The 12,429-nt window shown below is 37.2% G+C and overlaps 1 protein-coding gene across 6 annotated transcripts in view; it reads left to right on the top strand.

Moving 5' to 3' along the window:
- The window catches only part of LOC126354686 (collagen alpha-1(XVIII) chain-like), a 2,024,079-nt gene that overhangs the window by 1,893,202 nt on the left and 118,448 nt on the right, over positions 1-12,429 (top strand). For all 6 annotated transcript variants that reach the window (XM_050004490.1, XM_050004491.1, XM_050004489.1 and 3 more), the window contains 3 exons: positions 317-434; positions 5,192-5,302; positions 5,536-5,672. In XM_050004490.1, the coding sequence (XP_049860447.1) occupies positions 317-434; positions 5,192-5,302; positions 5,536-5,672 (366 nt within the window). The remainder of the gene's footprint in view (positions 1-316; positions 435-5,191; positions 5,303-5,535; positions 5,673-12,429) is intronic.

Raw genomic sequence — 12,429 nt, 5'->3', positions numbered from 1 at the left:
CCGAAAGCTCATTTTCAGTCAGTCTTTTTGTTGTGCCAATCTGTGACTGAGCATCACTATATGATGGGAGCAATTTTCCTACATTGTTGATATTCCCACCTGGAGTTTCCATTGTTCGAAAAGTACAGGATCCCTATTCTTCTGTCATGCTGAATAAAAGTACTGCTTTTTCTGTTTCCATATAATAGCAATGTAACCTTTGTGAATTCTGTAACAAACCAAAATAGTAAAATTATTATAATTATAATAGTAATAATAATAATAATAATTATTATTATTTAAATGGTCACTATTATTATTATTTAAATGGTCACAGGGCCATCCAGGGCCTCAGGGTCCTGTTGGCTTTAAAGGAGAGCCTGGAGCTCCAGGAATAGATGGCATGCCTGGGTATCCTGGAACCAATGGAAGAGATGGTAACAAGGGACAGAAGGGTGAGTGCACTTCCTTAATTTATTGCTGCATGAGTGTCTCAGAGATTATTGTTTAATCTTTAAGACATTGGAAACTGCAGAGGAAAAGCTTTATGCGTAGGAGTAGGGAGTAAAGGCTTCACTCTCACAGAAAAACAAGGATGGTGCTCGAGAGAGAAACTATAAGTATAATTGAGAAGTAGTGCGTGACAATTTCTGCTCTCATATTATTGTGCTGGAGAAGCTAGGTGTTACAAAGTAACTTATTTGTTGAGTGCTGCATGTCAGATTCAGATGCCCTGGGACAGAGCAGCTTCCAACTTGGCGGCAGCAGTGACAAGTAATGAGATAAGATGGCATGTGTAGTACAGTTGTAATAATGTATTTTTCACTAACAGAGAGTATTGCAATCCAAAACTGTCTCATTTCACATCATAGAGGTCATAATTATGATCCAGAGAACATCTGATTAACTAAATAACTAATGGATATTTTTTCCCTGAACTACCTTCCTTTCTTTTATAGATGAAGAAGAATCAAATCTACTATATTAAAAGTATAAGCACAGAACACACACTATCAAATAAAATCTGTTGAAATGATATATTTTGCAAGACATACATATGGAAATTCGCAGCTTATGGATTGTAAATGGAAATGATACATTTTGCAAGACATAAGTATGGAAATTTGCAGCTTATGGGTTGTAAATGCTTCTCCTCTTTCCTAAACCGCAATCATCACATTATGTGCTTTGTTCCTCACACCAGAAAGAGGAACCAGAACACTATCAATACAGTGTAAATATGGAAAGCACTTTGTGATTGTTTTTATTATAGAAAAAAATACTCTTTAAGATTTTATAGTTACATTTGGTACAACATTGACACAAGAACTGCCGATTATGCCTGCCTTTTTGTCCATTGCACTGGGTTTATCAGTGTTAACTGCAACACCTTTGAACAAATTTACTGGAGGCATCTGCTTTGACCTCTTTGGCCATTGCCTCTTTCGTTGACAGTATGACCTTTTCACAACATTTGTGGCAGGAATTGTCAAAGAATCATTATCTATTGCTCATGGTGAACTGAAGTCAAGCTCACATGTAGAGATTATGTGTAGTTGTGGTGGTATTGGCTGAGATTTTCTGTGCTCATCTGTCTACGTATAAACTTGACCCTTTAACCTTGATAAATTCTTTGAGAATTTCAGCCAGTATATATATATATATATATATATATATATATATATATATATACCAAGCGGGAAAGCGCTGGCAGACAGGCACATGAACAAAACACACAAACACACACACAGAATTGCTAGCCATACACATACATGTGCGGATGGATATGTGTGTGTGTGTGTGTGTGCGCGCGAGTGTACATCTGTCCTTTTTTTCCCCTAAGGGAAGTCTTTCCGCTCCCGGGATTGGAATGACTCCTTACCCTCTCCCTTAAAACCTACATCCTTTTGTCTTTCCCTCTCCTTCCTGAAGAAGCAACCATCGGTTGCGAAAGCTAGCAATTCTGTGTGTGTGTTTGTGTGTTTTCTTCATGTGCCTGTCTGCCGGCGCTCTCCCGCTTGGTAAGTCTTGGAATCTTTGTTTTTAATATAATTTTCCCCATGTGGAAGTTTCTTTATAAGTTGGTTGGTGACAGATAACCAGCATGGGCAGAGAATAGTAACTGTTCATCTTGGCAAATTTCCAAGATGTTTTTTTGAAGGAATTGTGAATTATGACCATACCATTCCAAGGTTGTAAGGTAGGAGATGAGATGGTAGAGCACTTGTCTGCTAAAGGCAAATATCCTGAGTTTGAGTCTCGGTCTAGCACACAGCTTTAATCTGCCAGGAAGTTTCATATCAGCTCATACTCCACTGCAGCATGATAATTTCATTTGGATTAAATAATGGTTGCCAACCCTGCTTTGGCTTGTGAGATAGGGCTAAACTTCTCACACCTCCAAATCCAATAATGAAAAATCTTGTAACTTGATAAATTTCAGGAATGGTCCTGAAATCCAACCACTGGAGTGAAATATGTTCACTGTTAACAGCCAAATTCAAATTGAAGTGCTTGGTTGATGTCAATTAACCCAGGTATCAAAACCTACCTCCAGTTGGCTAATGACTCCATGCTCTGCTCTGATGCCTTTCTCTATCAAACAGGTACACACACACACACACACACACACACACACACACACACCAATCCACAGCACTCACCCAAAAAAAACAGCAAACTACCTAAGCAGAATTCGATGCCAGTGCACAGAAAGACACTTTCGAATCCTTTGTAGGCTTTCCATATTGGGTAAGTATCCAAATTGATTATGAAAGCTCACTAGTCCCAGACTACCAAAATGTTAAGCACTTTAAAACAAAAATATTTCCCCAGAGGGCCCATGACTCATCTTCTCATACCGCAAGGGCTGTGGCAGACTTCTCCAACTTTGTGAGCTCCAAATCCATGCAACGATATTATGTAACAGATTGGCCTTCCAGCGAATCCAAATTAGGAGCAGAATGTAGTAATTCTCATTGGCTAGTTCCTGCTTCTTACACCGTTTCTGTAAGGTGCTGCCTCCTAGCAGGTCTTTAAGGACTTTTTCTGGACAAGTTGTTGGAACCACCAGCCATCACGAGGAAATTTCTGAGCCTCTAAGTCAGCCATATAAGATACGACCACAACCCATTTGTGAGAATTAAGGGAAGACTGGTCTTCAGTTGCAGACTGAAGGAAGCCTCCTTCCCCCAGAATCCAATCCTTTCGTAGACAACAGCCAGAGGAACAATATGCAGGCATTGGCAGGAAATGAGTATTTATTAGATTACCAATTGTTTCACCCTCATTCTGAATATGAAAAACACTCCTTGTTTCTTGTAGCAGCGCCTTTCTCAATTGGCTACCCATTTCTCCCAAAGATATTACAGCTACAGGCATAACTATAATTTCCAAAACTTGTAAGCTGTAATGGGAAAAGGTCTTGACAATCTTTAGAAAAGTTGGAAATTTCCATTAAAAGTAATATAAATTTCTTTTCTCTTCCTGCATACCATTACTCACTAGAAAAGCAAATAATGACAAAATGGTGATGGTTTGAAAGTTCTGTAGCCCACAAACCTGCATCAGAAGTGTTTTTTATTACAGGATGAAAAGTGTATTAAAAATCAAAAGATGTAAGAATTTGTTTTCAATGTTTTTCTGGTGTGTTACTGCAGCAGTATAAGGCACCAACAAACTTGAACACTTCAAAATGTCCATTATCTATACATTAACTGATAACATTTTCTATTGAAGATGCATCACAACCGGTTAGCTGTGACAGATTTTGAATCCATTATGAAATATTTCAGTAACATCTCGACCATGAGCTCTCAGAAATTGTTTCTCTTCATTGCTTTTAGAGACAATAATTATTGTTTGCTATACACAGTCCCTTCATTTTCTATTCTAATGAGACTTTGAAAAAGTAATCTAGCTCACTTCTTCACAAGAAATATCACCTAGCGTACTTCTCTTGAGAATGTGTGAAAATTCAGTTTTGATGTACGGAATTTCACACCTACTCGTACAAAACCACTGTACATGTTTGACATTGCAATGAATAGATCCAAGAATGTTCAGTGTTAGTTGTAAAACATACTTCTCAAAGTAAGAATGAGGATCTGGTTGATTAATACTATATCTAGGAGAAGCCACTTTAGATACTGGAATTATTACACTCATTTCCCCATACATTTACTCCTTAACAGTCTATGTTCCTGATAATAAAATTCAATTTTAGCTGAACTGTTATGTATGCAATCTTAACACAAAGCCCAGAAATATTTTTTATGTATGCTTTGGCTCCTTGTCTATGGGTCGTAGTGGAGTTGTGTACTCTGGTGCAAAAGTATTCAACAAGCTCCTGTCTAACATAAATGAAGAAACTGGCACCTCCTACTACTTCAGAATAAAATTTAATCATTCATCATTAGCAGCTCTTTCTACAAGTTATCTAAACATCTAGATCCAAGTATTGAACAGTTCTGTTAGCTACCTGGGAAGCAGCACTATTTGTTGTAAAGTAGTTTGGCAAGTAATGTAGCATAAATAAGACTTAGTATTTAGAAGTGAAGACCTCTATTTTCTTTGAGGAGTATCTTTATAATTATGTAAACATTAAGCTACCTAAAGCAGATTAACAGCAGCTATCTATTATTACAGAGAAGGTATCAGCTATTTTCAGAGTAGTAGCTCGCTTCTTAGTTTATCTGATTGAGTGTGGGTAGCATCAAGTAGTGTAGTGATCTTCGTTGTTAATTCAGTATATGGGTGAAGTCTCTATGATTTCCTTACCTTTTTCCAATGTGTGCCTTGACCCAGTTTCAATCTCCCTGTATTATCTGCAGATCTATGTAGTTGTCAGCAATCTGTCGTGTCTCTATCTGGACCACGCATCAGAATACTGGCAGTATTCTAATGTATGGTTCTGGTACATATACAACGGATTGCTGACCCAACTACATAGATCTAAAAATGATTCAGGAAGATCAAAGATAGTCAGACTGTATTAAAAAAAAAGTGTGCTGCTGAGACTGGAAAATAAATAATGTATTAAAATTTTTTAAATTTCAATAAAGTTGCTGATCACTTGCAACAAAAATATCAGCTGTAGTGAAAAGAAGTAACAAATAAAAATATATTCCATGGCTCTTTCTTTACTAAATGTATTAGAATTCTAACTTTGAGATGTGTTGTAGAGAACATTGTTATTTCTTATCCCCTACAGGAGAATCTGGTGACACGGGGAAACCTGGACCTCCAGGACCACCGGGACCCCCGGGCATTGCCCTCATTGACCCAGATGATGTTGAATTGAGTGGCTCAGGTTTTGGTTCAGGTACAGTGTTGTTCACTTCTGTATTGCTTGTTACCCCATGCTGTGCGATATTCCTGGGTGGGGGGGGGGGGGGGGACATTCGTTTGTATGTGTTAGGATTTTAAGATTTTCACATTGAACAAACTATTCTTTTAATTTATAAGAAATAGTTTTGTAAGTTTGCATAGCCCTTATTACTTTCTGCTCACTACTTAGAGTTGACACAACCTGTTTAATTTTTTTGTGCTAATTAGGTCGGTTGGGAGGTCAAAAAGGTGATCCTGGGGAGACAGGTCCGAAAGGTGATAAGGGCGATGTGGGGCCCAAAGGAGAAAAGGGTGAGAGAGGAGCTGATGGTTTTCCAGGAAATCCTGGAACTAATGGCCTACAAGTAAGTAGAAAATGACTTTGTGTCTGATAACATTTAAACTAAACAATAACATAAAATCAGTCTTAACAAATGGATGTAAACATAATGGCATTGCTGCTTTTTGTTGAACCATAATTTGGTGCCTAAGGGAAAAATTTCTTATGAAATATTTTCACAATTATTGTCATATTAATTTATTATAAAAATGTTTTTTAATTGTTACTGATTTTTAATCTAAGCTTTTGACAATATCCACTGTTCTCTTCATTAACAAAGTAAGTGACCATCAATGAAGTACCAGAATCACATAAATGTGAATTATGTAATAGTGCTGTCTGCAACCATAGAAAATATGTGCCAGTGATGGTAAGTCAGTTGCAGCACCTCACAAACATACTCCTGGTGCAGACTGTGTGTCAATTGCCCACACTGCTGAGTCCGTAGCTCATAACCTATTTAAGTGGCTGGCACACATTGTAATTTCTACAGCGTATCCGAGGACTATGTATGTCCCAGTAGTTAGAAGTATGGGCTATAACTAGTATTTTTTCAAACAAGATCTTGTGCATATTCATAAGTCAGCATCCAGGGACAACAGATTTTTCTATGCTCTGCTCATCACAAGAATAAACCGATGTAAACAAACACAAATGCGATGATTGGTCAGAAACCGTAGCCCTTGTACATTGATGCTGTTACTCTCTTGAAAGTAGGTCCTACTTATGTATTAGATTTCTTAATACTAAGTTACGTTAAATGAGACTTTAAGATATTCTAATGTATTAACAGCCATCAACATTTTTCTCAATCTTGCTTTAGCTATGTAGGTTTGTGTATGGTCGCAGCTTGTGCACTGTTGTGCTCTGATTATCACGCTGTTAAGGCGCAGTATGAAAATGGCAGAGGGTGCTCTCTGCTCCTTAGTTAAACACGCACATGGATCATGGTTAAAAACTGCCGAAAAATAGGTTCTTCTTAATACCAATATCTCGTAACTGTAAAATTCATCATCATTTTTTATGAATAATGCATTCTTCTTGTTTCTAATTACACATTCCACACAAAATTCCTGTTTTCTTTTCAATCTAAGTTCCCACCAATTATCGATATTTTATAAAATATTAAACCAAATACTCTTTATTTGTATTATGTCCATAATTTTATACTACAGATGAAGACTCACACAAACTGGAATGGCAAGTGTCATAGAAACATAAAAAACAATCATTTTCACAGCATGGAGCCCACCATTCAAATGCTGCCTTTTTACATTTACCACTGTACCATTACAATATGAACCCAACAGAACTGATCAGGAGACAAGTAAACAGATTTGTTGTGAGAAATAACAAGACTGTTAAGCTGCTAGATGTGCTGCAGTTAATATGTACAGCTTTTTGCCATGTCACTGTTGAACAGTGGTGGGATATAGAACAGCAGAAGATGAGAAAATGCGGCACTTGGGTGACTTTGTGGATTTGTTGTTGATCAACTCGTTATCAACATAGCAGATGACAAGTCCAGAACTGAAATGTATTTCTCGGGTACATATAAGGAAGGAGCTAAGAGATTACCTGGTAACTGTCTGTAATTAATACCTTCAGTTGATTCAGTATTCAACAATACTGTGAAATCCCTGCAGTATACTTTTGCATAACACATAGCTCATTCAGAAAAATTACCCTGTGTTTAAGTTAGGAATTCTCATCATGCTTGTATATAATTAGAATACTATGTTAGGCGAAAATGAGAACATTTTGTTTTCCGTCTGGTCGCCCAAGAAGCATGCACTAGTGCTGGAGTTTTGCTGAATATTATTTCATTCTCTTTAAAAATTAAATGTCATTCGAGACTATATTTTTTTCTCTGCTTGTCTCTTTTTTTTTATGTCTGAGTTGCAACTGCTCTCATCATTATAGGTTAGTTTGGACCAACTGGCTGGCCAGTGCTGTCAAAGTTAAATATGTTGTCCCACTTTATTGCTCAGTCTATGTGGGTGTAACACAGCTTAAAATATATGCTTATGATCATACTTGACTGAACTGGACATTGCTTGGCTTCCACTCCACGTGAAATGAAATCCAATGAGATTCAAGCAAATGTGGAAGAATAAATGGTGTAAATGTAACCTTATGATAATCAGAGTTTAGGGGTCTGTACTTGAAATGCAGCTGATCTTGGATACAGTACTGGGAAAAAGTTTGAGTAGCCTATGCACATGGCTGCTTCCACATTCACATGTAATAGTAGAAATTCCTGTGTCCTTGATGCCGTGACCATCATATCCAGATACAACATGTCTTCAGTTTTCTTAGATAGCCAAAAGGTCCTTTGTTTAAGATTCATCCAGCTTTACTATATAGAATGGGTTTGGTTTTATGTGCACAGCAGAGGGCCAACTTAACTTATTGTGACCAATAATTATTTTATCTTAACACAGAGACTAGGTGGTTTATTTTGGCACTAGTAAGGTTCTTTTCTGATACGCTCTTCTGGATCCTCCACTCCACAAGCAGCTTTTCTGAACTGCGCAGAGTTGTTGTCCTTACAACACATTCCCGTCTCCTGTAATTATCCTGACCTCAATATATGGAAACATACCATCTCCACACCCTCTGCCCACCAGATTCTATCCCCTCTGTCCTGTCACCTCCTCCCCATTCTCATCTCCCACTCTCTTTGTTTGCCGCCATCTGTCAGTGCACCTACCTATCGTGCCACACTCCTCTCCTTTTTTGCTGTGTTTTCCCCACCTCCCTGCCCCAAAGCCTCCTGACTATATGTCTGTTAGCATTCTAGTCCATGCTCACTCCACTCTTCCCCCCTCTAGATTGCTGGTTCCATTCCATGTGACAGCTGTATTCTGGTCCTAGCTTCCAGAGTTGGTAGTCGTGTAACTGCAAGGTTTGTATGCTTGTGTGAATTAATGGTGTGATAAAGGCTGTGATTGAAACCTTATTCGTAAGTGTCTTTTAATTGTGCTTGTCTGCAACTTTACGTGTCATCTTTACGGTACGTAGCAATCTTATATTTTTCTACATTGTTGATGCTTTTAGCTCTGTGTAACAACATTCAGCACAGATCCTTTTTCCAGCAGAATGATGGAAACTGTGCTTGTTTAGCTATTGCTGAGTTGAATCAGTTTATTATATACTGACTGGCTGAGCTAACTGTCTGACTTCTCTCCAACTTGAACACCTAATAAAGGTAGCTTAAAATATGGGTAGCTTTCCTTCCTCCTCCATTTCTGCAGAAAACTTTATGCTGAGATGTGATCAATGATCAGTGAACTACTGGAATGTTTGATTGGTATGAGGCTAAACTGATAACATCATCAACATAATGATTAAAAAAGAATGTGTGAAGAGGAGCAGTGCTTAAGACACTTTCTTCAAAATTTGCCGTGAAAAAAATTGGACACAGATGATGACAATGGGGAACACATGGCCACTCAATTAGCCATATTATTATATTTACTGCTATGTAAAGTGATGGTCAGTGTTTGTCAGAATAACCTGACACTTTCTGAAGTACAGTTGTTGGCAAGCAAACTCAACTCATCTTCAGCAAGAATGTTTGTAAGTAGAGGAAACACATCGAGACTGACCATAACTTTGTTCGCATGTATCCTTATTTGTTTAATAATATCAACAAATGTTCACTTCATCCCTAATCACAAGGGGTTCTACCCCATGAATTACATTTGTATTAGTTATTTACTTCATCGACAGTCAGTTGATTTCCTAACAGAGACAGTGGTAAATATCATCAAAAGCTTGGAACATTTTTTAACAATGTGATAAGTGCACCAAGAACATTTAATATGAGGGTAAGTCAATTATTATCCGCAATTTAGTTATATTTTGTTTATTTTGGTAGTACTGTCGTTTTATGTCGATGCATGCTTTGTGTATTTGTCATTATGTGTCTGCAATTTTTCAAGCTGCTAGATTAGTTTCATTGTCACTGCCCTGCTGTTAATCATGGCTGATCCACTGTCTATTTGCACCAAAGAAGAGCAATATTCAATGATCTGCTTTTGTGGTCAGAAGGCATATTTGGGGCTGAAATTCATGGATGACTTTCGCTACAGTACAGTAACAGTGTTTTGCCACAACGGAATGTCTACGAATGGATTGAAAAATTTGCACAAGTGTTACGCACAATAAAGGAGCTGGATGACCGTTTACCAACACAAATGAAGAAGCCATTGAGCATTCACGTGAAATGATTTTCTTAGATGATTAACTATGACAAAGTGGCACATCGTCTCCAAATTAGTCATGGTTCTGCCTATCAAAACATCCACAACAGACTTGGGTTTCATAAAGTTTGTGCGAGATGGATCCCAGAACAACTCACATAGTTGCATAAAAAACGTGCTTGGGCATCTGCAAAAAACATTTTGATCACTATGGTAACAAAGGGGACATATTTATATATTTGTATGTATGTATGTATGTATGAATACAGGATTATTATAAATGACAAAAGTGATTTGACAGATTTGCTGTAGCTATGTTATATGACATATTGTCACAGGGCACTGCACATACTTAGTTTTTTTTTTTTGACATAAGACAAGTGCTCCATATGTGCCCCTTCTGATTCTGCAGATATCAAGTTGATAACCAAATTCTTACCACATTCAGTGCAGCAGATCGCTATCAATCTGTTCAAAAGCACAAAATCTGTTCATTTGAGCTTGCAGTTGTGGTAGATTTGCTGGTGGAGTAGACGTAAACACATAATGCCACACAGAAAAAATTGCATGTTGTTTGGTCGGGAGAGTGTGGAGGCCATGACATGAATCGATGATCTCAACCCCACCACAGTTGATCCTTCGGTTTCCCTATTACCTATTTAAGAATTTATGAACATCATGATAGAAGTGGGGTGGAGCACCATCTTACTGGTATATGTAGACCACAATGTCACTCTCAAGTTGTGGCATGATATGGTATATTGATGTGAATACATTTCAAGCACAAGTATGCTTTCTCGGTGCCTATCACCATCTTGTCTGACTGCTCACTTCTGAGCCCTCGTGGCAGAAATCTGAAGTGCAGCTGCAACAATACAAAACTTTTTGAGTTTTTCTACATGAGTGTCGAATTTTGTGACAATATGGCAGTTAATGTAGTTATAGTAAATTTATAAAACAACTTGAAACATTTATACTAACCTTGTGTTTTTGAGTATTTCTCTTCATTGTATTATAATGACACATCCTAAATCATTGTAGGATATTCCCTGGATGAATAAATGAATAAATTATTGAGCCACACTCTGTAGTGTATAGTGTACTTTCAGCCACAAAGTAAAGAATATACCACATGAATACATTGATATAAAATACATGTATCTAGTGCACTTTTTATGCATGAGTTGTGAATGAAAACAATATTTACTTTGTGATTTAAGACTTATTTGAAATTGCAGTTGTGAGCTAATGTCCCAAAGGTGTTCAGACTCACATGCGGTTTCTCTTCGTGTAAATGTTTTGGCTCAAACTCATCTAGGGGTTGAACTGCACGTGTCACATTACATGTCCTAAATGTGACACTTGTGACCCTTTGGTTAAATTGTCTGGCTGATGGCAAGTTTGTGAAATACAAAGTTAACATAACATTTAACATCAATAAAAATAATATCAGGAACTAAAACCTATAAATGATGGAGGCAACACAGTTGCGATTTTCTTAGAATGATGTTTATTCCGAAAGCAAAACAGTAGTGAAAGTGGTCATATTTAAAGTTACTTTTACACTCGAGCGCATATCCATTTCACACAGTTCAGTCATTCACAATCTCATCGTGAATTACAAGTCCACTACTCCACCTCGTTAACTATGCAAAAAGTTAGAGTTCACACCAGGCGTGCGACTGCTCACCACTCCCGGGATACCACCCGAAATGAAATTTTCTAAATCGTTTCACTTCCTAGCTGCCTAAGGACCAATCATCCACTTTCGCATCTGCATCCAAACTGTCCCCTTTGGTGCCTCGGCCAGAACTGCCCTCTGCCTGTCTACGACCGCATTTCCCGTGTGCCAAACATCTTCACTCAGCTGACTAGTGCAGTTCCCTTTCCTGAAGCTGTCCATCTAATTGGTTACAGCTTATTCTACATTACATTTTAACATATTCAAATAATTGAAGCTTGACCACTTTCATGTTCTAAATAAAGTAACAATAACATAATAAATGTTAAATTCTTGTACATAAAACCAATACAATTTCCTTCTTAACTTAGAATGTCATTGTCAGTGGCCTTGCACCAATTTGCTTTCTGATAAATAAATAAAGAACAAAAGTAACTATTATGTACTAAACTTTACAACAAATACTCTATTACCTACTGATTCAATAAGGTGCCATGCTGTCATCGTTCAATGTGTTTTGTGTGGAGGAAATGGTGATCTGATGTGTAACTGTAAATACTGATAATTTAAATTTACTATTTCTTTTAAACAAATAAAGTTACAGAGTTGATATTTACAATATTTGTCATATTAATGACATGCTTCTATATTAAATGTCATCGTTAAGATCAACCAAAGCATTCAGATTTTAGCATTCAGGTCTTTGTTACAAAACTTGTTAATTTCACGTTAACAGTAAATCCTAAACTATTATAGATACGATCAATATTCGAGTTTTATTGGGATCACCATGAAAATTTATGGAGGATCTCAGATTAAAATTACTTCGTTTGATTCCCTGCATTACTACAGAATTAAATAATTTTCATAAATGTTTTCCTTTATGGCCAATC

This window comes from Schistocerca gregaria, chromosome 3 (assembly GCF_023897955.1).
Source record: "Schistocerca gregaria isolate iqSchGreg1 chromosome 3, iqSchGreg1.2, whole genome shotgun sequence".
Classification (NCBI taxonomy): Eukaryota; Metazoa; Arthropoda; class Insecta; order Orthoptera; family Acrididae; genus Schistocerca; species Schistocerca gregaria.
The sequence above is the reverse complement of the archived record's forward strand: the minus strand, read 5'-3'. Positions and strand labels throughout refer to the sequence as shown.